General features: G+C 47.2%; 2 protein-coding genes across 4 annotated transcripts in view; one reads left to right on the forward strand and one right to left on the reverse strand.

Annotated features, from left to right (window-relative positions):
* The window catches only part of RAB1A (RAB1A, member RAS oncogene family), a 39,569-nt gene extending 37,741 nt beyond the window's left edge, over nt 1-1,828 (forward strand). For all 3 annotated transcript variants that reach the window (XM_081101121.1, XM_081101122.1, XM_081101120.1), the window contains one exon: nt 4-1,828. In XM_081101121.1, coding sequence (XP_080957247.1) covers nt 4-201 — 198 coding nt within the window. In that variant the 3' untranslated portion in view covers nt 202-1,828. The remainder of the gene's footprint in view (nt 1-3) is intronic.
* CEP68 (centrosomal protein 68) lies at nt 1,675-26,998 on the reverse strand. The gene is made up of 8 exons (XM_081101109.1): nt 26,894-26,998; nt 17,570-17,959; nt 14,023-15,549; nt 12,523-12,645; nt 9,913-10,009; nt 6,131-6,303; nt 5,006-5,073; nt 1,675-3,931 (listed from the first exon to the last, which is right to left on the reverse strand). Exons 2-7 carry the CDS (start codon nt 17,915-17,917, stop codon nt 5,050-5,052), a joined length of 2,292 nt encoding a protein of 763 aa, XP_080957235.1. The 5' UTR covers nt 17,918-17,959; nt 26,894-26,998; the 3' UTR covers nt 1,675-3,931; nt 5,006-5,049.
* Nucleotides 26,999-27,904: the final 906 nt, after the last annotated feature.

Consider the following 27,904-nt stretch of genomic DNA (forward strand, 5'->3'; position numbering starts at 1 on the left):
TAGGAATTTGCTGATTCCCTTGGAATTCCATTTTTGGAAACCAGTGCTAAGAATGCAACGAATGTAGAACAGTCTTTCATGACAATGGCAGCTGAGATTAAAAAGCGGATGGGTCCTGGAGCAACAGCTGGTGGTGCAGAGAAGTCCAATGTTAAAATTCAGAGCACTCCGGTCAAGCAGTCAGGTGGAGGTTGCTGCTAAAATTTGCCTCCGTCTTTTTCTCACAGCAATGAATTTGCAATCTGAACCCAAGTGAAAAAACAAAATTGCCTGAATTGTACTGTATGTAGCTGCACTACAACAGATTCTTACCGTCTCCACAAAGGTCAGAGATTGTACATGGTCAATACTGACTTTTTTTTTATTCCCTTGACTCAAGACAGCTAACTTCATTTTCAGAACTGTTTTAAACCTTTGTGTGCTGGTTTATAAAATAATGTGTGTAATCCTTGTTGCTTTCCTGATACCAGACTGTTTCCCGTGGTTGGTTAGAATATATTTTGTTTTGATGTTTATATTGGCATGTTTAGATGTCAGGTTTAGTCTTCTGAAGATGAAGTTCAGCCATTTTGTATCAAACAGCACAACCAGTGTCTGTCACTTTCCATGCATAAAGTTTAGTGAGATGTTATATGTAAGATCTGATTTGCTAGTTCTTCCTTGTAGAGTTATAAACGGAAAGATTACACTATCTGATTAATAGTTTCTTCATACTCTGCATATAATTTGTGGCTGCAGAATATTGTAATTTGTTGCACACTATGTAACAAAACAACTGAAGATATGTTTAATAAATATTGTACTTATTGGAAGTAATATCCAACCGAATGGTGATAAGTATTGTTTTAATTCTTACGGTTAAAGGGAAAGAGAGCCTTGTATTATTCCTAAAACATCCATTTGTGTGTGCAACCAGGGCATTGTAGACCTACCTTAGAGCAGCATCCATTATGCTTTCCAGATAATATACCTAATAAATGACCTAGGGAAGCTTTCTGCTGGGTAGGATTTTACCCAAGCTTAGTGGTTCAGGGAGATTAAATTGTATGCAAAACAAGTTTAGGATGTATGCTATATAGTCTGTTATCTTTGATCCTTCTCTAAAACCATCTGAAATGGCTTCATTAATCAATACTTTAATTCTTTTATGTGTTCAAGGTGCAAAGTATCACCTTTCCTTAATTGGCAAATGATCAGACTAACGCATGTGCTAATATTTCTTCCGTGCTGGGGTCAGATGTCAACTATTTTATCCTCCACAATTGTGTAACTTAGGTTGGAGGAGAGGTAAAGCATTAAAGTAGAAAGAAGGAAAATTTTACTATTTGATTGCCCTAATTTTAGAAATGTCCCTAATAATTAGTTGAAAACATGAACGTTAGATGGGAATAAGTGAGAGAAATATATTTATTTCCATGGAATTTTGCACATGTGAAAATTTTGTTAAATAGGACCTTAAAGATTCTAGGGTTTGTTTTTATTGTGAGAAACAAAAATCTTTTGCTAATACTGGCATTTTAAGGTAATAGAAATCAAAGACTGTTTTCCTTGGGGTTGAAGGTAGCCGCCAAAATATTCTTTACTTAGGGGCTTGGGATGTGTTTGTTGGCAACATATTTTATGGTGGGGTCTTGAATTCAGTGATAAAATTTAAATTAAAAACAAGCCAAAAACTAAAGGTTTTTATTTTTATTTTCACTAAACAGGCAATTGAAACACATGGTACAAAAATAAGTGGTAAGATTATTGTAAAATGAAATGGACAGAATATTCCATTTAATTTTCCATCTATGAGAATTTCACAATAAAATCATAGTTTTACTTTGTATTATAGATGTGCTTGTTGGATCTATTCATCCTCTCATAAGGCAACTGAACTCAAATTACCAAATTGTTATTTGGGTGAAGATTTTTTAAAAAATGTTTCAAAAGGTTTTTTGGGTTTTTTTGCTTTACAATACGGTATATAAAGGGGGAAATAATTCAGAAACTATCTTCCAAAGTAATAAACGATACAAATGTTAGTGTGACACCGTGCACTTCAGTTTTATATAGCAAGTTGTTCAAACTGTCAGTTTATTCTTGGTGAGTTGGCAAAAAAACATATGAATTTCAGATGTAAGCATATTTACATACTTAGTTTTGAAAATTTTAGTGTTCTTTCCCCCATGACAGTCAAGAATGGAATGGAGTGTATCTAAACAAGATGTTTCAGCATGCTCCACTGTTTGCTTTTATTAATATGCCAATAAATGCAGTCTTGAAAAAAAAAAATCCCATTCCTACCCCCTTTTCAAGTACACCCATTTCAAGCTACTATGGGGGGCTTTTATCTAGTCACTTGTTGAACTATAAACTGTAAGTGGCTGCCATGAATTAGTTTATGTAAGAGTAAGCTAAATCTAAGCAGTGCAGTCTCCGGGAAATCCTTGCAAAATGATAGCTTTTCTGGTCTAAGCAGTAACTTCCTATTCTTTGACCTTGGATTGAAACTTCCTTAAGCATACATAACATGTTGCCATTGCAGCATATTTTTACATCAACCCTTCTTTATGTCCCCATTTAAGCTTCAGAACAGCCCTGTGTTGTTGACATTGTATTTGATTTGCAGATGAGCTCAGCCATGGAGCTGTAACAAGAACCTAGGTCTTGAAACTAGCAATAGAGTTCTTAGTACTGCCACTTCCCTGTGGACTTACCTTTTACTAATTTAAAGGGACTACTAGGAAATTTTCCAACAGGTAAATTTGGGATTTGATAATCACACTTATGCCACCATAGGCCACTACTGTCCTTCAGGCTAATGTGTACCCCTATGCACTGGCCAGCCAGGCCACTTGAACTGTAACTCAGCCATGTTGACTCATGGAATTGTTGCTGGCATCTTCCTAGGCTGAAACAATTTCAGCTTCAGTTTTAAGGGAGGTCTTCAACTTTTTATAGCACCGCTGGAGAAGTAATTAGCCACTGTGTTGATATTCCTTAGTGGCATTCTCAGCTAGGTCTAGAGTGAGCATCCTTCAGTCACACTTTATTTCAAAGGGGATGAACAAAAATCTTTTTGAGTTCATCTCTAGGTAAAGTAGTACTTTCTTGGGAAACAGTACTTTGAAATAATGTACCCTGAAGATTTCTATCATTACAATTACTAGGTTGAGTCGGAATAGAATGGCATATGCAACATTCAATTACTATAACTCTAGCCAGTTTGTTTCCATAGGATTGTCATCAATTTTTTTTTCTGACCTATAGACTTGTTTTCATGCCTATCAAATAGTACTAGCAAATAACTGGGTTGAACTCTTAATGGCTACCCTGTAACATACTCAGTGGAAAGTCAGTGGAAAGGCATGTACCATTTTATAGCCACATCAAAGGGAAGATGAAATATAACAATATAAAAACAGGCAATTAGACATATGTGCCTTTTTAACCAGTTCTAGGCTGTTAAAATCTATGTATGGAATCAAGATTAATATGAAGAATCATAATATAGGCAGAATCTTCATACATAGTTTAATTCTGATCATGCCCTTAAACTAAGCATTATGGTAAATCATACCATAGTAGCAGCAGGCACTTGAAATACTGAATTTTATATAGCTACTATTGAAATTTTATATCATTTCCCAGTGACTATGCAGTCTGAAATTTTAAAGCAGAAAAAGTTACATTTATAATAGGACTTTAGTTCATATGGATATGGGTGAGATGGCGTTAAAGAGTATGTGGCTCAGCCCCCAAAACTAAAGTCCTAAATTTCCTTTAAAGAAAGTAATTTGGTATTAAATGTTTTGTTCTGAGGGGTATCGGAAGTTTGCTTGTGAGAGTAATTGTTCCATCATCATCTTCTTTTGATTCAAGATGACTTGTTCATTCTTTACAAACTTAAAAGATCTTCCTTTTTAAAGCACCTTCCTGAAATGAGAATCTGGAAGGAGTTTGAAAAAAGATCTGTAAGTGCTTATCTCATATATTTAAGTATGAAGAACCCTTTCCTTAAATCTTAGCCCACTATAATACTAAACTTACATGGGGGGAAATGTGCTTTTCTCATTCCATGTTAATTCATAGCCCAATAGAAATGAACTGATATTTGTTTTTGCATTATCTGTGGTTACCGGCAATGGATGATTGCTTTGCTTTAAAAGCTACAGAATCGATGTTTTAAATGGTTGATCTGTAGATTTAATTCTATCAAGGTACTTACACGTCAACTCCCAAGCAACAAAAAATTCCTTTTTGCCCTTCACTATTTACAGCCTTAGTTTCTGTAGCTAACCAGGCTGTATGACCCTATCCATGCCCTTCCCTTCCCTGACCGTGGACTACCCTTCCACAGGAGAGTAGGAATGGAGGGGAGCATCCTCCTCGAGGTACCCTTTTTGATGGCTCATTAGTCCATAGACTTGCTGTAGCTCAATGGCAATTCCCAATGTCCCCAACACACTGTCCTTTAAGATATTAGTTAGGGAGGCAGATGGACCCCGAAGCCCTGAAGATGACAAAAGGTCTAATCCCCTAACTAATTTCTAGAGGAATCTTCTATGAATTTAGAGAGTTAAAGTCTCTTCTAAAGTCTTCTAAATGGGACTTACAAACCTAAGCTTCATTTTTATGAAAAGACCCAAGTTCCTGACCAACCAACCAATCACTTGAGTCCTCTTGTATGCCTGAGAGTACTGAGTATTTGGTACCTTATTTCTCATACCAGCCTTCTTCACATGATCTCAGTGCATGGACTAGTTTAGGAGCTGTCAGCTTTTTATTAACTGGGCAGAAGGGAAGAAAGACCTATACGACTATTAACATTATTTTATCAAAAGACTGCAAAGCCTCATGCTCTTTGCAGAGAAGCACCAAAGGAACACTTTAGTTGGGAAGTATTCGTTTTAAATGAAAAGAGTAATTCAATAGCCCCTTATTTCAGGGAAGAGAAAGGCATTTTAAAGCTAGTACATTAGCTTTAAGTTTCCCCCTTGATTATCTGTTAAATGGCTCTTACTTTCTTCCTGAAAGTTTCCCACCAGCCAGGTTTTGGGAGACAGATTACATCTCTGCCTGAGAAGATGCCTGAAAGAGAAAGAGAAGCATTTGTTATAGGAAGAATGCTGCAGAGGGGGGAAATACAACAAACATTTTAGAACCAAAACGACTTGCTCAATTTCTGATACAAATACATGGACTCCCTGCTCTTGACATACCTGGATTTTATCCTTTACCTTATTTTGTCATAGTTCTAATCTGGAAAATCTGAGTTAGACACATTTTGATTGGAGAGGCAATTGCAGAGACAGTATGGTCCAGTTGTACCAAAGAGGGTACCAACTCCCTACACTCTCTCAGCCCGTCTCTCCTATCATTCAGTTGGACCTTTCCAGAGATCAAAAGAAAGTTGTACTATTAAGTTTCCAGGCATGTTACCCCCAACTATCCCCTCCTAGCCTTTTGTGGGAAAGGGAGGTGTGGGGAGTTACCAGTAACTGGGTCTATAGGCACTGGGTGCTGTCAGTAGTTGCTTGGAGAAAGAGTATCAAATGAGTTGGGTGAGAAGAGCAAGTAGGTATAGATAAGTTTTGCTGCTGTTGCCCTTGGGTGCTGGTGAAGGGACTGCCATAGAAATGAGAGCATGGCATCCTAGTCCTCAGCAGGCAGCACGGGTAAAGCAGTAATGGAAAACACAGCAGTGAGCCTTTGTCCCCAAAGGAAGACTCCCCCCGCCCCCCACTTCTTCCTGGCAATGGTAGCATCTCCTCCTAGCATCTCATTTAAAAAAAAAAATTTTTTTTTTTTTTTAGCCTCACCCAAGGACATGTTTCCATTGCTATTTTTTAGAAGAAGGGAGAGAGAGAACGTGAGAGAGATGCATCAGTTAGTTGCCTCCTGCATGTGCCTCAGTTGGGGATTGAACCTGCAACCTGAGTATGTGCCCTGACTGGGAATTGAATCCACCATCTTTCGGTGTATGGGAGGACGCTCCAACCAACTAAGCTACACCGGCCAGGGAAACATCTTATTTGTTTTAATTGCTCTTGGCTCAAGCTTCTAAGAAACAAGCAAATGTCAGAGCTGTACCCTAATCCAGCACTGGGGTCTGAGGAGGGGTGTTCTCTTGGGTTATTCTACTTACCAGGCTCATCCCAGACACATCAGCACTACTGTGTGCCACTGGTGTGTCATCAGGGATGAGGGTGCAACCAGCCAGCATGTCCACAGAGGCTAAGATTGTGTCATACAGGTGATCTGCATGGCTCTCCAGCTCGCTGGGCTGCTTTGAGATCCTCCTGAGGGCATCCTTTAACACTAACAAAACAATTAGACCAAAAAAATCATGCAAGTTATTTTCAAAAGAACATACAAGGGTGTGTAGCATTTTACATAATGGTTTCAGAATGTCTACTCTTAACTGAGTCTCCAAGAAACACTATTGTACTGGTGGATCTGTTAACTTATGATTAAAGTGAGACAAGAATTTCTCTGGCTTCACTTTGGAATTACGTAATTCATAAAAAAGCAGGCATAGTTCTGTGGTGACTGGTATTATCTGACTTTTAGAGATAAGACTCAGGGCACACCCAGATCATGTGGAGCAGAAGGCTTAAATGAAAAAACAACAAGCCAGTATTAGGGCTCCTGGTCTTACTACCAGGTCCTATTAACTTCTGTTGGCTGGGGGACTATCATTTAGCATGTGCATGGGTAGTCTGGTAACATTTGGGGATTCCTTGTACCCCTTTTTGTGAGTTCTAGAGCAGATTTCAAAAGAAAATATCTAAAATCAAGCAAAGACAAGATGGTTAGCCAGCCCAGCATGGCTCAGTGGTTGAGCGTTGACCTATAGACTAGGAGGTCATGGTTCAATTCCGTCATGGCACATGCCCGAGTTGCTGGCTCAATCCCCAGTGTGGGGTGTGCAGGAGGCAGCCGATCAACGATTCTCTCTCATCATTGATGTTTCTATCTCTTTCCCTCCCTTCATCTCTGAAATCAATAAAAAGATATATAAAGTGTTCATTTGAGAAAGGGATGGGCTAGGTTCAGAGTGCATCCCATACAACAAGTTTGTTTTTTTCTTAAAAACTTTTATTTCCTTTGTTAAACAGAAAGCCTGCTCTAGTTTCCTGTGCTTTTATCAGCTGTGTTAACACTCCCTAGTTTCCTGCCTCAGCTGCAACATCTGCCAGCAGTGGAAGGGGGAAAAGGGAAGCTGTGTATCTGCACAGGATGCTGACGGGTGGGCAGAAGCACAGGCTGGCTGTGTTGAGATCAGCCCCAAGGGAAGCCACACCAGTGCACAGTCATCAGGGCAAAGTGCTGTCCTGACAACTCATGAGAGCTGTGAGGGAAGGCCTGGCAGAGGAATGCGGCCAGGGTGCACAGGACAGCTCGCCTGTGAGGGCACCTGGGATGGGCTCTCCCCTCCACGTCCACCAGACCTTTGCCCAGTCTCCTGTGTGCTGTCAGTGGAGTTCAGGGGACTTAGATATTTTTGAACTTCTATTTTAGAATGTTAGTTTGGTTGGAGTCAAGTAAAAGGAAAGCTGGGAATAGGAATGAAATATTCCCAGTGAGATCTTATGTTTTAACTAGAGCCCGATGCATGAAATTCATGCAAGAGTAGGCCTTCCTTCCCCCAGCTGCCGGCACCAGCTTCCCTCTGGCACCCGGGACCCCGGTTTCCCTTGCAGCCCCAGCTTTGTCCAGAAGGACATCCAATCTAATTAGCATATTACACTTTTATTATTATAGATTTTATAGAGACCTGGTTCAGCTTGAGGCCAATAGGTTCCAGCCATTTGATCCAGTATAATGAGTAGTTTGTTGAGACAGGACTGTAATGAAAACCTGCCAGATTTCTGTGGAGAGGCCTTTGGCAGGAGGCTGAGATCAGGACATTTTGGGGGGAGTTCATCTGGCTTTCCATCCCCAAGGTTATGCTGTGGCAGAGGCTGGGGAGCAGTGTCTGTGCTTGGACTCTTACCGTGTGCCCTGGAGCAGCGATCACCAACCTTTCAGACCTCATGGACCACCCGGTTGGCGACCACTGCTCTGGAGTACACCTAGCTGGAAAAACCCTGTGAATATCAAGGAGAACTTGTGATTTCCACAAAGCAATCAGGTTCCTGGGTGCCAAACAGGATGGGGAGGGGCAGTGTGTCAATCTGAAAGAGACCAGATACACAGAGCCTGAAAACTACGAAACCCCCAAAGCCTCTTATTTTGACAGTAGAACACTCTAGGCTCCTTTGAGAGAAAAGCAAAGTGGGATATTTTTATTACAAATTAAGCACTGAGAAGTTTTCTGAATTGTTTTTTAAATGAAGGTCAAAGAACCTGTCTGTCGCCTTTAAGGGGCCCATTGTTACCTGTGGCTTCTGGGAAGAGTTTCCTGGTATTGAGCTCCTTCCCTTCCTGCTCAGGGCCCTGCCTGCACCTCCAGACACTGACAGCAGCATAGGAGCCAGCATATAGGGGCTGGAGCCAGGCTGCCATTCCTTGTGTGACCAAGGCAAATTCATCACTCCACTGGGATGACAGTAATAATAGTATACATCTCACAGGGCTGTGATTAAGTGGGGAAAAAAGTGAACTGCTTCAGCAGTGTCTGGCACACAGTGTTCAGTAAAGTGCTGGTGTGATTACAGGTAGCAAAGGAGCTTGGCATACTGAATTTCTGCCCCAATCAAAACCAAAAAAACCCTAGTGCAAGAGAATACCAGAAGAGCCAAAACAACGGCTTCCCAAGGGCTGGGGACTGCAAAGGTCTCATGTAAGTCACTGGATAAGCACTACCCCTTGGAAATCCCTGCAGTGTCTCCATGGCTCCTTCAGTTCTCAACCCTGGTGATTTTTCTTCCCAGGGGACATTTGTCAACGCTGGAGATACTTTCGGTTGTCATAACTGGAGAGGGTGCTACTGGCATCTAATGGGTAGAGGCCAGAAATGCTGCTAAACGGCTTAGCATGCACAGGACACCACTTTCAAAGAAGTACGTGGCCCAAAATATTGGTAGTGCCGAGGTTGAGAGAAACTGTGCTCTACCACCTCTTAATATGCACCTGCCCACTACTTCTGGTCAGGAAAGGGCAGCCTCAATGCCTCAAGCCCGCAGGCCTTGCCCAGCTTTGCTTATACTATTTGTTTCTAGCATAAACACCATCTCCAAATCTGAGGCACAATTTAGATGGCCTTTTAGCACTTGAATGTTGAGTCTCAGGAAACTAGGGGCTGCTTTTAGGGACCCATCGCTTCATTGCTTTGACCTAGCATTCTCCTACCTCATCCTCCATATCACATCCACCTCCAGCAAGGGTAACACCATCATAAATTCTTGCACCATGCATGCTTTATTGTACTCGTTTGTGATTTTAACATTTTTCTACCTTGGAAATCCACCCTACGAAACAGGCTTGAGCTTAGTTTGTGCACCACTGTCCGCCCTGTCCCCTCTGTCCACTTCTTCAGTCTATTCCCTCAGACTAGATTGACTGCTCTTGAATCCTGAAATTCTTCTTGAAAGCAGATAACCAAAGAGGGGAGTTCTGCCTGCTGGAAAAGGAGAGGAAGCCTCGAGGGCTCCCCATTGTGAACACCCTAGCCAAAAACCAAGGACAGCTGGATTAAAACTAGCATTCCCAACCCGGACACCAGGAAAGATGAAAGCAGAAGCAAGAGTGTTGCTCTTACAAGCTTGACACTTGACTTCTACTCGGCTTTCCTTTGTGACTGCCTGCTACGTGGTGCAGCTGCGGGGGCAGTGATGATGTGAGGGGCTGACAGTCATGGGAATCCAAGGCAATGGGTGCATGTGGGAGTGGCTTAGGCACTACTGGCTCCTTACCAGTGAGTGTGTGGAGCCCTGGACTGTTGCTGACAGGCTGGCTAAATTCAAAGCCTCTATAGCATCTCACCTGGGGTGTTATCCAACAGGCACTGAAGAAGAATCTCCCCTTCCTGTAAGACATTCTCCGCCAGGGACTGGTGTTCATCTATGTCTTTCTTAAATTGCTTAAAGTATATCAGAAAAAAAAGAAAAAAGCTTCGTTACTTTCATTTTATAAAAGTTATTCAAAATGATCCCTTGTAAGGGTAGCTTGAGTCCCCTCTAACCTAGAACGTAAACCCACTGGTCTTCAGGACTCTCCAAGTAAAGAGCGTGAAGTTGAACCACCTCTTTGGAGCCCAAGGTAAATACAGAGGCAATCTTTTTCTGTTTAAAGTTTGACAAAAGAGTTTTCCCCCTTGGTGGAGCCTGGCTTATCAACAGGGAGTCAGGGCTTCCTTCTTGTGCCACACCTCACAGGGTAGGTTCCCTTTAAATTCACAGGCAATGGGATTCTTAAAAAGTCCTCTATTCTAATGGAATTGGCAAGTAAGAGCCACAAGAGATGCTGTTAAGGTGACCACAGGGACTGCTGCCTCCCGTATCCTCCCTTAATAGCCTGTTCTGTGTAGACTTTAGGCCTTGGGAAGGCATCAAGGAAGCTGAGTCTTCAAACGAGCTCATCTGTTTATCCTCACAGGTACCACTCCTTGTCATCGATTGTTTTTGATGCACCTTTAGCCCCTAGGTGTAAGAGTCAAAGCCATGACCACTTTTAGTGTAGGGTCCAGAATGTGTTTCACATTCTGGTTATAATTTTCCTCTTGGATTTACTATATTCCTGTGTTCAGCCCTAATACTATGCTTATTATGTTATGTAGTACTCTTGATGTCTATATGCTGTCACAAACCCAATGCTATTAAGACAAAGTATGTGACATAGAGTCCAGTTAAAATACTTGAATACATACCCATAAGCATGCATATATTGGGTATGTAACATGGGTCAGAGTAGCTCGTACATGAGGAAGCGGGTGACGGAGTGGTCCCACAGTTAGTGGTGTGTATGACACGAGGGCTAGGCTTCGCTGACCTGCAGGGATAACTCCCAGCTCAGATCTCACCTCTACCCACAAAGCAAGAATGTTGCTCTGGTTGGCCTGGAAGTTGATGCACTGGACAGAATGAGGGACATAGAGGGAATGGAGTTGTTTCACTTGGCACCTGCTCTGATGGGGGTGGGGCTGAGGCACTCTGGAAAGGCCACCCAGGTAAGTCTAACAAGGATAATTTCCTCTCCCCACAATGATGTTGCCCTTGGGCCTCTGAGAGGTGGGCCCAGCACATGGAGGACTCATACTCAGCTTTGCTTAGTGTATTCTAGGCAAGGAACTCTCTGCATAGCAGGCAATAGCATTCCCACTAGTGTAGAGCAGCTGGCCCACCCAGAGGAGGCTCCTCCCTTAAATTTTACTTGGCCCCAAGTTGGAAAGCAAAGGCCCTCCGTCCTGCCCGGGTGTGGTGGGAACTCTAGGCTCAGCCCAGCCTGGTGTGGCCCTGGTCAGGAAATCACGGCCTCTTTTGCTGAAGGCAATCGGTCAGGTTATAATGTGGGAGAAATTCAAAGAACTGTCCCAGAAAAACCCTTTCTAGACTAGCATCAGGCTGAGACCACAAACACCCCTGCTCCTTCATTAGAGGTTATAAAGATTTGGCCAACCAGACGTGCCAGAAGTCATGGTCAGGTCAGTCAAGGTTAACGTTATAATTAGGGTAACTGTATAATTTATCATCCAATTCAAAACACTCTGGGGTGAAGGGGAGCCTATTGATAATTATGCCAGAACAGTAGGCACAAACTCACCTAAATATTTTCACCCAAAGTAGTAATCAGAACCACCATTAAAGAGATTTTTGTAATTACAAAACCTATTTTTTTTAGAGGCAAAATTCCCCCAAACAAAAAACACTGAGAAGCAAATAGAGCTGTGTCTTTGTATAAATACCATCAAAATGCCCTGATATGTTCTGGAGTCATATTTCAGCTTAAACACTTAAGTATCAGTCAGTGCTGTCCAACAGAACTCTGTGGTGGTGGAAACGTTCTACCTGCACTGCAGCCCCTGGATCAGTGGTTCTCAACCTTCTGGCCCTTTAAATACAGTTCCTCATGTTGTGACCCAACCATAAAATTATTTTCATTGCTACTTCATAACTGTAATGTTGCTGTTATGAATCGTAATGTAAATATCTGATATGCAGGATGGTCTTAGGTGACCCCTGTGAAAGGGTCGTTCGACCGCCAAAGGGGTCTCGACCCACAGGTTGAGAACCGCTGCCCTAGATGAATGTGGGACTACTAAACCCTTGGAAGGTGGTTATTGCAACTGAGAAATCTGGATTTTTAATTTTAAATAGCCATATGTGCCTAGAGACTCCATAATAGTACAGATGTATACGTCTCAATCCCTGAGATATTTGGAAAATTACATTGGAAATCACCCTTAAATATTTTTGATTGAGGATAAATGTATTTTCTCTATTTGGCTTAGGAAATAACTGATACATTTTAGTTTTTTGGCATTAAGAATTTGAAAAGGACCTATGATTCGTTTTCAGGTAAAAGTCAACTGAGCCACAACATGCTATTTAAGCTTTTACTTTGTAATCAATTGACTTGGCCCCTCATGAGTATTACCCGGTAAAGCTGCAGAGAAGACTTGAGACTCGTAAGGCTCGACTTGGGTGGAGTCAAGTGGTCGGTAACATCTGCTATGTTATACAGCCAGTGGATCAGCTCGTCTAGCTGACAGCAAAATGTCTGTGTAGACAAATAAAAGACACATGCTGTTTACATTTTCAAAAGGCTAAAAATATCCAGGAGCTTCAGAGGGACTGCGCACCGGTCCAGAGCACCCTTCACTTGAGGCTTCGGTCTCCTGTCCTCCCGCCTGTCCGCACCCCATGACTCCAGGCCTCTGCCAGGGCAGCAGAACAGCCCACCTTGCTTCTGTCTCCCCTCGGCCTGACAGGACTCAGAAAAGCCAGCCCTGCACGCGAACAGAGCAGAGGTGAGGGCAGGGATGGGACAGCACAGAAACCAGTTCCTAGTTCAGCACCTCTAACTATGGGACTGCTGCTGGGAAAAACGTGGACATAAATGACTGGTTATGACTCACCTGAATGTTCGGCGGACAACTGACAATGCACGCCCATTCTGCTTCCACACTGCTCAGGGAGTAGGGCCCCTAGAATCCTGCTAGCTACTCGCCCTGGGGAAGCTGTGAGCCAAGCACTTTACCTCATCATTTCTCTAGCTTTTACCACAAAGGAGGGTACATGCTAACATTTCTCCTACCTGCTTTACAGTACAGATGAAATCATGCACAGGATATCTTGGGCAGGTTATTGCCCGCCTCCAGTGCTAGGAACCATCTCATGGGTACACAGCCCTCTGGCCAGCCACCCTGCTGTGGTGCAGATGGGGTATCCACGTGCTCACCTGGGGCTCTCCCAGTGTGCGTGCAGAGAGCCACATTTCTGAACATACCTGTGTCAGGACTACACAAAGCCCACCCTCCCTCAACACGAATTATTTCATTTAATCCACACAACACCCTGAAGTGTCACATCTCATTTTGGAAAAGCAAACTCAAGAGATTGAACTGAATTCCTAAGACAGCAGTGCCCTGATTCAAATTCAGATCAGCTGACAGCCTTGTTCCCTGTAATAGTCATTATATCCAGATATTCTTGGTTGGTCCATGAGAGGTTCAGTGGCCAAGCAGTTGAGGAAATGGTACATCTAATAGCCCCTAACTCTGCAGTCACACCACTTTATTAGGTTGAGGCTCTGAGAAGGCCTGCAGTCAAGAGAGCACTTACTTGTGCAGAGTACCTCTTGATCTTCAAGGTCAAGAGCTTTGGGAAGCAGCTTGGGGTAGTAGTCAAGATCTCAGGCTCCAGCCCTTGCTAACTGTAAGTGGGCAGGTTGCCTAACCCTTTGCTGCCATTTTCTCTGTGAAATGAGAACAACAGTCCTTATTGGGTAGCGAGTTGTGAGGATTAAATAGGATAAGGTACAATACAGTGCCTGGCACATGAAGTGTGCTCCATGTTACTAAGTTTTGTTATTAAATCAGTGGGCAGGGGGAAGAAATGAGACACCTTTACACAAGCCTCTTAATGTTGAGTTTACCTTCACACAGTGCATGAGTGATTCTTTTCCCTGCTCTCTTCCTCTCCTGGGAGGTTGCCCATTGCGGTCTGGGTCCAAGAATGTCTGCCGGTCCAAAATAACTGGTAAGGAGGAGCGTGTTCTCAGAGGTCCACAGGAGACCCCCAGTGCCTGGCTGCTCACCAGACTGCCGTCCCCTGCAGAGTCCCTTGCATGGAGAAAGGAGCGGAGCAAACAGTGGTTCTGCTCCTCAAGTCCCCCAGGCCCTCTGGGGACAGCCCCAGAGGGAAGCTGGCTTTGGCTGGAATCCGATGGTAAGGAAGTGGGCCCATCACTGTTCGACACATCCAGGGAGCTCTGCCCTTCGGCAGCTCTGGTGGGCAGGGTCACCAAAGTGGGAACAGAACCTAGATATGAAACCAAGCTAGAAACCTGTGTCAGCCGAGTGGGTAGGGCAAGATACTCGTCATCACTTTCTAAGTCCTCTTCTGGTTTCCATCCAGACTCCATGCAGGCAGGGCGCTGGACACCTTGGCCAGCCCCCTTCTCTCTTTCTGGCCCAGATGAGGGCCATCTTCTGTCCCATGTCCTCAGTTGGGGAGGGCCCACCTCGAGGTGCTTGCCCGCGGTCCGCCAGTCCTTCATACCCCTCAGGGCTGGGTCTCTCCTTTCCCAAGGAATATCCTTGCTGCCTGCAGCTCTGGGAGTAGATGTGAGCTGGCTACAAGATGCCAGCCCCACGCTGCCCTGCTCCTGGGGTACTCCAGAGTACCACCGTTTAAAGCTTGGTTCTCTGGGCCCAGAGAATGGCAGGGCACTGGCATCTGCTGGTGGGCAACTGTGGGAGACATTAGTGGGTGACTTTAGAGTGCTTGCTGGGGAGACAGAAAAGCTATCCAGGTCTACACCTGAGTCCTGCAGGACAGGATCAGCCAGCACGCGGCTTTCCAGATGCCTTGGGAGCCAAGGCCTGGGCCTAAGTGGGTAAGTATAGTCCAGCAGGTCTTCATACTCTTTATTTGGGTTCCACAGGGGGGAGCGGCGGTCAGGGGAAGGCGGCAGGGAATCTGGCAGCACGCAGGCCCAGTACTCGGCTTGGAAGGATAGATGCCTCCTGCGCAGCCCAGGACCATCACCCCCAGAGGACACAGGCTGTGGAGACCACTGGAGCTGAGGCCCTGGTCCCACCATGGAGGGGGCCGACTGGGGGCCAACCAGCTCCAGGGAAGAGACCTTGGCAAGGGAGCAACTCTGAGGCTCCGCCTTCTCCTGGTGTCCTTGGGAACTGCTGCCAGGGGATGAGGCAGAGACACTGCAGCCGGGAAACGGAGGAGCGGCGGCACCTGGGCTCACCAAGGACCTCCACTTTGACGAGAAAGGGAAACCTGAGATGTGAGGCTGCTGGCTGAGGGCCAGCACCCGCGGTGACTCCAGGGGGGATGGGTCATCTTCGGTATCAGCATCATGTCCTGAGCAAAGGGCTGTGGCTCTGGGAACGGTTGTAGCCTGAGGTAGCTCCTCTGAGACAGAAAGCCTGGTTTCCTCCATCTGCAATGAGAAGAGGGAAGAAAAAGTGATAAGTAAGCTACATTTCTTTCTTTCTTTTTTTAACATAGATGTATCATAGTTTTACTTATTTCTTTTTAAAAATATATATATTTTATTGAGAGAGAGAGGGTTAGAGAGATAGAAACATGGATGAGAGAAGAACATCACTGATTGGCTGCCTCCTGCACATCCCTACTGGAGATCGAGCCCGCAACCCAGGCATGTGCCCTGACCAGGAATTGAACCTACGACCTCCAGGTTCCTGGGTTGATGCTCAACCACTGAACCATGCCAGCTGGGCTACATTTCTTCCTTAGATGATAAATCGGGAGTTTTCTTTGGGGAGCCCAGGTGACATTCAGGAGAGGTCTTGATATGAGCCTGCTACCCGACGCAAGAACCAGATAGAGTGCTGCTAGTGGCAGCATGAGACTTCCCAAACTGATCCTACCCTCAGTCCTTTCAAGAGTTCTTCCTCCAGACACCCTGCCTGTGAGAACTCCGAGCGCTTTGGCATGCAGAAGCTCGAACACACTGCCTAGCCTTTCAGAAGAGGATAGATGAAGCCTCAATCATTCTGTCACTGACAGGAGACACATCCAAACCCACTTAGCTCAGCTCAGTTCATATGCCAGTGGTAATAAATAATGGCAAAATGATCATTCGTCTCAGCCGCTTTACTCTGAAATTTTTATCTGCTTGATGAAGAACTTGCCCTGAGGGAGGCCAACAGCACAGTAGTTACAGCCATGGGCTTTGGAACAGACAGACCTGGTGCTAATCCCTAACTGCCACCTTCCAGATGTCTAACTTTGACCCTTGCTTCCCACACCTATAAAGTGGGGATAGTAATAGCACCACTTCCTCAGGACACAAGGATTACATGAGCTCATGTGTGAAAAGCACAGGGTGAGGGCTCAACACAACAGGAGTTACAATAAGCAACAGACTCACATCATGAAACAGCCCAATTGGCTTACTAGTATTTCCTGCCTCACTGAGTCTCTGACTCACAGGTTCCCTGAGCCTCCCACCACCCTGGCTCCCAGGCAGGTGGGCCCAGCTTCTTTTCTCCCACAGTCACGCTCACAGGCTCCTTGCAGGATGGGGCTCCATAGTGGCAGCATGCAACAATCAAGGCCACAATGACACTGAAGAGATCAAAGTCATTCCCATGAAAGGGCTTGGCAAGCAGAGCATAATAGGATGTCAGAGATGGGAGGGATAGGTCACACAGGTCACCTTCCAATTATACGGAGGGCCTGAAAGATTCACTGATTTGCCCGCGGTCACAGAGGCAGGCAGGACTCCTTCTCCATGTGATTCCCACTAGGCAAGACTGCCCTGCACTCAGGGAGGCCCAAGAAATTTTCCTTGCCCAGCAACAGTGCTGCCCACCACAGGGCAGCTTTGTGAGGTTTCCCGGGTCCCAAGGACATACGGTCTTAAAGCCCTCAGGAGACCACAGCCCTGGGCCCTCCTTCCTCAAGTCTCCTCAGGGCCCCCAAGGCCTTCGGATCACCAAGTCAGAAACAGGACAGGGCTCCCCCATTGAGAGCATTCCTGGCCCACCCCTCTGGGTCACTAGTCCAGGGGTGGGCAAACTTTTTGACTCGAGGGCCACAATGGGTTCTTAAACTGGACCGGAGGGCCGGAACAAAAGCATGGATGGAGTGTTTGTGTGAACTAATATAAATTCAAAGTAAACATCATTACATAAAAGGGTACAGTCTTTTTTTCAATAGTTTTATTCATTTCAAACGGGCCGGATCCGGCCCGCGGGCAGTAGTTTGCCCACGGCTGCTCTAGTCTCTTAAGGAACAGGGGATGCTGTGGACAGAGCCCGCTGCTGGCCCCAAGGCCCAATTCTCCAGATGAACCTGTAAAACAGAAATCACCTCCCCCAGGCTCCCCCAGTGCCCCATCTTGTACAGGGACTGGGAAAGCATGTAAAATGGTGACACAATGCTGGCACGCACTCCCAAAAGACAGCATTAGGCAAATCTACAGTGCCACTGACCTTAGTAGCTACCTGGCTTCCCACAGAATGCAGATCTCCTGTCCCCACACCGGCAGGAGGAAGCAGGCAACTGAGAGCAGGCTGAGATGCACCAGCCACTGGCTCCCTGCTGGTGTTGCTGGCCTGTGACTGGCAGGCTCCAGAGGGGCAGCAGAGAGGGGCAGGTAGGCCCTCTGTACCCCACACAGGGGAGGCAGGCCCTCCCTCAGCTTCCAGGCGTGGTGGCTGCTCCCCACTCACAGGCCCTGGGGTTTCCACCTCCTGCTCTCTGCAGCTCCACCGCCCACAGGACGGGGCCTTTGTGTCCAGGGATGCCTCCACCTCTGCCTTTTCTTCTCCCAGGGCCATTGATGCGTCCCTAGGTCGGGGTTCCCTGAAGCCTTCAGCTGCCTATAAAGTGGGAAAGGGAGACAAAAAGATAAATTCTCTACATCTGTGTAAGGCAATCTTGCTTTTTAATTATTAAGAAAAACTTTTTATTTTTGGCCAAAGGAAAACAGACAAATGATGGCTACTTCCTTAGAGAAGAACAGAGGCCCAAGTCCAGCGTTTCCTTGGCCCAAAACCCTCCCGAAGGGAAGGCAGGAACACAACATTTTGTCCTCTGCTTTTACGTGGCCTGTGCCAGGCCCCAGCAATAGGGACCAGGAGGGTAAATGCAGGCCCAAATCAGAGACAAGGCTTAGTCCTCACTAAAGTCACCTTTTCGTCCCTGTCCCTTCAGCCCAGCCCCACTGGGTAAGAGGCCTGGCTTGTGCCAGCCCAGCTGCGGATCTGTTGTCGAAACGCCCCTGTCAGCAGGTGGCTCTGGCTTGGCACTGACTGCTCTGCTCTGCAGATCAAGTCAGGGCACGCCCAGGCCTCGGCTGAACCCAGGGTGCTCTCGCAGTGCCCACTCTGCCCTGCAGAGAAGGCAGGACCCTCTCAAAGCACAGAAACCATGCCCCAGGTTGTGGGGCAGGTTGAGAAAAGATAGATACACAAGGCAGCAGGCGAGGAGGGAAGAAGGAACACATAGGAGGCGGATCTGAAAATAGGTCTGTTGCTATAAGAGCTTTGGAAACAGCAGGAGACCCCCTCAGACTAAGTGTGTAGGCTGCTGCTGGGAGCACATCTATGGGAGGATCTGGAAGGGGAACAAGGGACCCTCGAGCACCCAGGATTTCAGCAGCTGCCTGAAGTACAGTGGGCCAACCCCAAAGGTAAAACTTGGACACAAATAGCCTTGTTTCCTCAGAGACCAGGAGGTGAGTGATGGCAAGCAGATGGGAAGTCTGAGAAAGTGGAGGAAGCTGTGGATGTGGGCTTACCCTGCTCAGCTCACACACCAGGAAACAAAACTATGTGAGGACAGCTATCCCGAGACCATCCATACAGGAGGGTCCTGCCTGCCTGCCTGGGCACTGAGGCTCCGAGCCACTTCAGAGGCCACCCTAGGGCGGAGCACACACTTCACATGTACCCCTGTTTACTTCTCACAACCACCGTATGTGGATAAACTAATCAGGAAAACTATTTTTTTTGGACAATTTTAATATATGGCTGAAAAATAAAATGTACCCCTCCGCTCTTGTCCCTATTTCTCCCTAAAAGGAGCCAGTGCAAGCAGGGCACCATGACAATGCCTGGCACAGTGTCAGCTAATGCCACCATGGTCAAGGGGGCTGTATGTGTGACAGAATCAGTGTAACAAGTTATAAGGAACAAAGTCCAAGAGAAGGAGAAAAAACAACCTATTTTTCATATAAATCAAGCAAAATATTTACTATTAGATAATGCCACACACAAAAAAACAAGAGGCAAACAGTCTCATTAATTGTATGTATGTCTCTCATCTTCTGATACATATGCAGCAAACACAAAAATCTATTTCATCCTTCTGTTTTTGACATAAAAATAGCAAAATGTATGGGACATGCTTTTCTCTTCTTTCAGACAAAATCTCTTAGCGATCATTCCTTAGCCTTACACAGCTTCCCTGTTCTTTGTATCACTGCCCAGCACTACAGTCCATTGTAAGGCTGCACACTAGTTAATTTCACCAGTCTCTTACTAGTGGACATTTGGGTTATTTCCAGTCTTTTGCTACTACAAACTGCTGCAGTGAATGCACGAACACACATCACTGGCATGCATGCTGGCACCCCCACAGCATAAATAGCCAGAAGTAGAACTGCTGAGGCCAACGATCCCTGCATTTGTACCTCTGGCATACGCTGCCAAGTGCCCTCTATGGGATGGCATCAATTTATATTCCCACCAGCAGCATGTGAGGGTGCCAGTTTCCCCTGGGAGGCAGGTCCTTTTATTCTCATTCCACAGGCGAGGAAAGCAAGGCTGAGAGAGATTCCACGCTAGAACTGTGTGACCAGAACCTAAGCTCTTTATGAACCAACAAGGGAACAAGTCACAAAGCAGAGGCACACGAAGGAGAAGAGTGAAGAGACTGATCCAGCGACAGTGACCAAGTCCTGCCGAGGTAGATTTTCATGGAGCCACATCCTCACCTTGTGGCTATTTAAGAAACTGCACATGAAGACATGTACAGGCAAACTGCTCTCACAATGATGGCGATAAACTGAGCCCATGAGCAGGAAAAATCAGGGTGATGGCTGAACCTGGCCCCTAGCCCCTAGCTTCTACTTCTAGCTCCATTCCTAAACTCCCTACTGGCTGGTGCTGGGCCCTGATAGGTGGCAGCTAATCTCCCTTTCACGCCCTGACTTCCCCCCTCCACTAACGGGTGTGGTTTTAAAATGGGGCTGGATTAAGAGGATGCTGGGCAAGAGATGGGTGCAAACGAATGATCTTTGTCTTTGTTTTGATGTTTTGTTTTTTGTCTTGTCTGGATTCCAAAATAGAAAGTGTCCATTTATCCCGGGGGGGGGGGGTTGTGATTTAGAATTATAAGCGATTCAGGAGACACCCCTAGGTCACTTTCAAGTATACACACAAACCTGAGCTAGGTTAACAGTGTCGCCAGAGGCCTTTTAGCAACCAGTAAGGAGGTCTGAAATTTAAAGACTTTCATGGAAATGGTACTTCTGAAAAGACAGATTACAGGGGGTTATTTTCTCATCTGGATAAGCAGTTTCTTCATAATCTCATTTATTAATCCGGCAAATTCTTTCCCCCCTGTGCTACACAAGTTTATTATGAGAATCACACAGATACATGTAAAAGAATACAAAGAGAAGGGAGAAGTCCCCTGGGTAGAGATAACGAGGGAAAACTCCTTGAAGTAATGACTGCTGAAGGCAGACCATGTTGAAGAAAACGGTGGCCTAGCCAATGCCCAGTTTTCAGTTTCTAGGGCTTGACCCTGTCTGCACTGCCAGGTGGGCATCCGTAATACTGCGCCAAGGTCCGGCCCTCATTTACAGGTTCTAGATTGTACACACCATCCTTTCTGACCATCTGGGTTTGAGAGTGGAGGTGTGGGGTCTGCTTGGACCCTTCCAATGAGAGACAGTTTACTCCTTTTCAAAGCACCCAATGATCTTATGCTCAGTCTGATAAAAATGACTTGCTGGGCTGGCCAAAACTGTCCCTGGTTGGTAGCTTTAAAAAACCTGGTATTCTACGTGGGGCTTCCCTGCTCTTAGCTCACATTTGACAGTGCTCCTGGGGGCTAGCAGCTCTGTGGTGGGCAGAGGCCTCAGTTGGCCTCCTAATGGAAGCACCAGTAGGTTGCATTGAGTGACTGGAGGCCTCAGAGCACAGACAATGAACAATGAATTCAACCCTCCCATCTGAGAATGGTCCGTACACACCATATCTGCCAAACCAAGAGACAAGCCACATAAGCTTCAGGATATTCTGGGGACCACCTGCACTTTGCTGTTAAAATTCTCCACTAGTTTCCAGGACTTGCAGAGGCCACATGACCTACCAGATATAATTAGGAGTGATGTAGGCTGGCTTGGCTTACTCCTACCCTACAGTAAAAATATGCTCACACATCACGCATGTGGTAACACTAACTCCATGAGCCTGGACATCTGACCCTTCCTGGTGTCTGGTGCATCACCCTTGTGCAGTCCTGTCCCAGCTGCCAGGGCTTCCTCCCACTTGCTCCTATCCCGGATGGAGGAAGGAGAACTGTGAACTGGGGGTGTGTGTGCGTGGGGGGGGGGGTATGTGGAAAGATGTTGTTCCTCTCTTCGCTAAACCACTCAAATATATGAATGATCAGCTAGGGAGCAATCCTCCTCTGATCAGAAAAGGACTTTCCCAGAATTCTTTAAATCATGAGCTCCCTTTGAAACAATCTGATTTATACCAACTTTTTCTTGGAAGGGCCATCTTTGTACCTGAGCATGCAGACAGCCACCTGTACCAGCAAGGGCAAGGTGTTTCTTGACACAGCAAGTCCTTACCAAGTCAGGGGCCAAAACCCCAACACTCGCGTTGTTTTCACAGGAGGCCACAGGTATAGTGGCAAGTGCCATGCACACACGGGGGCAAAATCTGACCAGAGAACCAGACAAAGAGGCTCTCAGTACTGCTCTTTCTCACAGAACATGAAACTGCCAGCAGGAAAGGAGGAGGTAGAACCCAGTGCTGTAGGTTGCTGGAAGGCTTCTGGGAACTAGATTAATAGGAAAAAGGAGCTCAAAGGCAGAAGCTCATCTATATGTGGGAGGCAGCATGAAAGGGGGTAAAGACATATGTTGGAGGAGGCCGACAAAGGGGGCAGTCACAAGAGGCCCAGGCCTGCCTCAGAGCAGGGTGGATGCCAGTGACACTGTGGCTAGAGTTTTGAGAATGGGAGGCCAATGGCCAAGAGCAATTGCCGTTCCACCTGCTCCTTCCCTGGCTGCAGAAGCCCTGAAGCCCCTTAGTCGTCCACACTGGTCCCGCTTCCCCTGTAAGGCAGGTCATCATGAGTGCTGGATCCCCTCCTTTGCAGGTGGAAGTTAAGCAAAGTGAAAAGGAAGACCAGGCTTAAACCTGCAGAGGGGGAGATATGGCTCCAATGGGCTGATGCCATCCTCAGGATCCTCGGGTACCAGCAGCCCCTTCGCCCCCCAGGGCTGCTTCCCTGCCTTTGCTTAGTGAAAGAAAGGGTACTCTGGGCCCTAGAAGGAGCCACTGGGTCCTTTTAGATCAGTGGTTCTCAACCTGTGGGTCACGACCCCTTTGGGGGTCGAACGACCCTTTCACAGGGGTCGCCTAAGACCAATGGAAAACACATATATAATTACATATTGTTTTTGTGATTAATCACTATGCTTTAATTATGTTCAATTTGTAACAATGAAATTGGGGGAACTGTATTAAAGGGTCGTGGCATTAGGAAGGTTGAGAACCCCTGTTCTAGGTCAATGTGGTGGGAAGGCTGTTGCCAGACTGCTCTCCACCCCCCCTTTCTCACTCGCTCACTCACTCACTCGCTCACTCACTCACTCACTCACTCACCGGCTGGCTGGCTGGCTGACTGGGACCTCCAGACAGCCTCACAGCAGGCCAGTCTTCTAACCTGTCCTGAGAGGTCTCTGTGCGACCTTTAGAGAGACACAACTGCCACATCTACAAGGAACTGAGGACTGAGCTCCTAGCCACCCTCCCCTAAACCCCAAGCTCTCCTTAGCAGTCAGCAGACTGTTCCCGTCCAACCAAGCTCAAAGTGCGAGGATGATGAGGACTGAACATGTCAATCAACTGTACCCTCTGTTCCCACCAAAGAGCAAGGCAGGAAAACAGCTTCCCTGGAACAAAAAATTGCTCCTACTGTCCCAGGAAGCTGGCCCTGGACCAGTTCCACAAGCCAGTGCTTTTACTGTGCCGACAGTTTGCTGTGAGCCCATCAGGCGACACATATGAAGACGGATAAGAATCTTGCTGAATTTCTCCAGAGAGGCTATGAAGAATGTTACTCAAGTACCCAAACCAAAGGGTCCTATTAGAGAACCCAGGAGACAAGAATTCTCTGGTCTCAGTAAGAGAAACAGCTGTTTCACTGAGCAGCCTGTTGATTTTTATAATTCATGGCAAAACGGATTTTTAAAAAATATTTTCTCTTTGCTTTGGCTGCTAAGAAGCTCAGGACCAGATCTGTGTCCCACCCCAGCAAAATATATAGGACAGAGAGGCGGTCATTTTTGTACTGATCTTACCCCTGACTTCTCTCTTCTTTTACCCTCTCTGTCTCAATCACTTTCATTAAAAATCCTATTACACTGAAAGTATCCTGGAGAGATTCCTCAAATCATTTTTTTGGAACAAAATAAGAGGAACTGTTAAAAAACAGAATAACCGCCCTGACCGGTTTGGCTCAGTGGATAGAGCGTCGGCCTGTGGGCTGAAAGGTCCCAGGTTCGATTCCAGTCAAGGGCATGTACCTTGGTTGCAGGCCCATCCCCAGTGGGAGGTGTGCAGGAGGCGGCTGATCGGTGTTTCTCTCTCATCGATGTTCCTAACTCTCTATTCCTCTTCCCTCCTCTCTGTAAAAAAATCAATAAAATATATTTAAAAACAAAACAAAACAAAATAGAATAACGTGGGAAAAGCTCCTAAACCCAAGACTTCATTCCAATACCATAAGAAAACAAAACCTGTTTATCAGAACTTCTAAAAAGCAAATGCAGATATTTTTGTTAGTATCTTTCTATTCAAAGTGTGTATGTAGTCCACGGGCCAGGATCATCTACATCACCGTAGAGCTTGCTGGAAATATAGATTCTCAGGACCCACCTCCTACACCTGGAATCAGAATCTGCACATGAGCAAGATGTCCAGATGACTGGTAAGCACCATGTTTCAGAACCGCCAGGTTAGAAAGCCCATGTCTGCACTGTGACGCAGAACTATAATGGCTTTATGCACATTCACGGAGTGCCTATCTTATGCTGGGCTCACAGAAGAAAATTGATGGCCCTGTCCTTAACGTCTTTCTAATAGGACACTAGAAAAAGCTCACATCTTGTGACAGGTTTTTAATGGCTAATTACAGAATGTCACAGCTGGATGGGAGTCCCCAGAAAGAACAGCATTCCCTAGAAAGGATTCATGATTCTCTGTGGCTTCAGTAAAAGCAGAATCAAAAATCAGAATTCTGTGACAGTTAAAAGTAGTGGTTTTGTTTTGGAAACTCCAAATAATTTAAGAGAAACCAAGGGAACCTACAGCTGGAAGGAAATGTATAACTTAGCCTGTTTCCTGCAGCCAGAAAGTGGTACAGGAAAGCCTGGAAGTGAGGCAATCTCCCCGAGGGGTTACCTCTGCAACCTCTAGGGCTGGCAACTAGGTCTAGAACCAACAGAAGATTTCTTCCGCTTTTCACGTTTATGAACAACTTTCAAGACAGGAACCAGTTTCTTCATGAAAAGAGATTTGTTGTAAGGAGAGAAGCGACAGGGCTCTGCCTCGCTCTGGCTGAACTAACCAACCATCCTAAAGATTTTCCGTCAACCACACCAGGACGCCTTTTACTCCTCTGCTCATTTTGAGTAGGAGGCCACATTTTGAGCATATCCATTCCCATCATCATACTTGCCAAAGTGTTATTTGGTGCTTCAATCTCCAGTGGGTCGCAAGACTAAAAGCATAACGAGTTCATTTCTATGGAACAGAGGCGTACCTTGAGACATTGCGGGTTCAGTTCCAGGCAACGGCAATAAAAATGAGTTACAATATTTTTGCTTGAAGGGTCTTGCCTTCAATTTGTCTAAAATGCAACCTCTGTGCAAAACAATAAAATGAAGTTTGCCTGTATGCACTTGTACTGAGGGAGGCTGGGGTGGGATCTGAAAAGGTTTAAGGGATTTTTAAAAATCAAGAAACACACAGGACAAACGCAGACAGGTCCTACAGGGTCAAAAGCAATGTAGATATTTAGTATTAGCGAATCTGTTCAAGGATCTGTTTATTTTTATCCTAACAACTGCTAACAGCTCCAGAACATTTCCTGTGTGCCAAGGACTTTGCTGAGCACTTTCTGTCAATTACTTAAGCCTCAGAACCCAAGGAGCAGCTCCCATTTTACAGGTGAGGAAACTGAGACATACAGAAGTGTAATCACTGGTCTGGAGTTACTAACATGGAAGAGCTAAAGTCTGATTTGACTCGGAGGTCTCCCTATCCTGTAAGAACAAGTGGTCCAACAAGGTAACGAAAGTACAGTTTTTGTTTTGTAAACTTTTGGGCTGTGCTGCTGATTTTTTGTTTTCTTTCGGCTTCCTTCAGTCAGAGTGGCTTCTGTGTCCCAAGCACTGTGCCCGGGGCTGGGGAAACCACACCGCAGCAACAGAAGGCAGCCTGAAGGAGGGAGTGGCCATCAGTTGTGGGGAGGGGGGAGAGCTTTAAGAAGCTTTCCCAAAGAGGCGAAACTGAGTTCTTTGCTCTTTTCTGTACGGAGTGGCCCAGAATTGATGGATCCAAGCGGTGGAAGAAACAGGGATGAGAAGCTGTGGCCTCTACTTCTTTTAACCAAGCCCGAGACCCTTGATTTCTAACATCACACACTCTGCCAAGCATTTTAACAACATTCTTCATACCCTAGATCTAGGAGCTGTCGGGGTACTTACCAACGCTGGCAATCTTGGGACTACCTCCTCCCACCCCACACTCCCCACTGAATTCCCAGTGAGGTCCAATGTGCTCCGGCAGGTTTCCGCTCATTTTTATTACAAACAATACACCGAACTCAACCTAGACAGCCTACAGGGCCTGAAACAGGCTTTGGACAACGTGCCCCTGGGCCGCATACAGCTGTTCCCGCGATGGCAGCTGGAAAGGCTGGCCCTTCCAGGCATGAGTGAGATATCTTGCGTTTTCCCCTTGGCAGCCGTGGACAGCTGCATCCGAGGCGACCAGAGCGCATCATTCGCCGTCCTCTTCCCGTGGGAATGGCCCTGGCTGCGAGCCTGGGTCGGAGTCGCTTATACCCCGGGGCACCGGGCCCCCGGCGTGGGCGCAGGGTCAGCGGCACAATCCCGGGCGAAGCCCGGAGGGAAAGTGCGTTCCCGGGAGGCAGCGGCCCAGCAGCGGCGCGGCTGCGAGTTCGCCGGGCCACGCGCGCCCCACCCCCCGCCGCGCTCAGGCTTCCCAGTCCCGGCCTCCCGCCTCCGCGCCCCGACCCCTGGCCGCGCCCCGCGCCCGCCGTTCCGTCCGCAAAATGGAGGCGAAGGCACGAGGCGCCCCGGCGCCCAGAAAGCCTTCGTGCCCTTCCAAGTGGGGGACGCGAGGCCCGGCAGCCCGCCCCGTCTCGCAGACCCGGAGAGCCCGCAGGGCACAGGGGGCCGGGCCGCGCGGGAGGGGACCTGCCTGGGCCGCCGCCTCCAGACCCGCGGATCCCCGACGCCCGCGCCGGGCACTACCTACCGCGCCTCGGCCGCTCCGGACGCCCCCAGCAGGCCTGCGGCAGCGCCCGCGGCGCCAGCGGCCCCATACGGCAGCCCCGCGGCTGGGGTCCAGGTGCAAACCGCTGCCCCCGCGCGGGAGCCCAAACGCTTGGGGCGGGACCCGGTGCCGGACACGCCCTTCGCATCCCTCCCGCCTCCGGGCGGAGGGAGCCGTGGGCGAAGCACGGCCAATCCCAGCCCTCGGTCCAGAGAATCGACCAATGGCGGCCCTCTCCTGCGAGAAGAGCCCACCCCTTGTGACGGATTGGCGTATGGGAGGCCGGATCTCCTTGGGGCTCTTGGCCTCCGTTCCTCCCTCGCCTTCCGCGCTCGCCGCTCACGTTCGCTAGTTCCGTGCCCGTGGGGTCGTGCGAGGGCGCGTCGTCTGGCGGCGCGGCGGGGCCGCCGCGGGCGCTCTTTCCCGGCGTGTAGGCCGCGCCCTCAGTCTGCATTCGGTTATTCATTCATTTTGCTCGGAGCGCACTGCTGCACGCCCGGCGCGCCGCTAACGGGATTCCGCCGAGCAGGAAACTCTAGAGTTGTGTCACTGCTGCCGGGCACTGCCGGAGTGGGGGCAGAGCACGAGGAGGTTAGAGGCTTTGCCCTGCCCAGGAGTCACAAACTTTTGACAGCAAGAGCAGAAACTAGCCCACAGATGATTTTTTTAAAAAAATATATTTTATTGTTTTTTTACAGAGAAGAAGGGAGAGGGATCGAGAGTTAGAAACATCGATGAGAGAGATCGACCAGCTGCCTCCTGCACGCCCCCCAGTGGGGATGTGCCCGCGACCAAGGTACATGCCCTTGACCGGAATCGAACCTGGGACCCTTCAGTCCGCAGGCCGAGCTCTATCCACTGAGCCAAACCGGTTCGGCTGTTTTTGTTTGTTTGTTTGTTTTTATGAGACTTCAAGCCCAAAGGACAGCAGCACTTGTGTGTTAAGTAACAGCCAGCCTATACATTTGTTACCTGCTTGACGTCTGAAGGCAT

This window comes from Myotis nattereri (assembly GCF_964212035.1).
Source record: "Myotis nattereri genome assembly, chromosome: 10".
Lineage (NCBI taxonomy): Eukaryota > Metazoa > Chordata > Mammalia > Chiroptera > Vespertilionidae > Myotis > Myotis nattereri.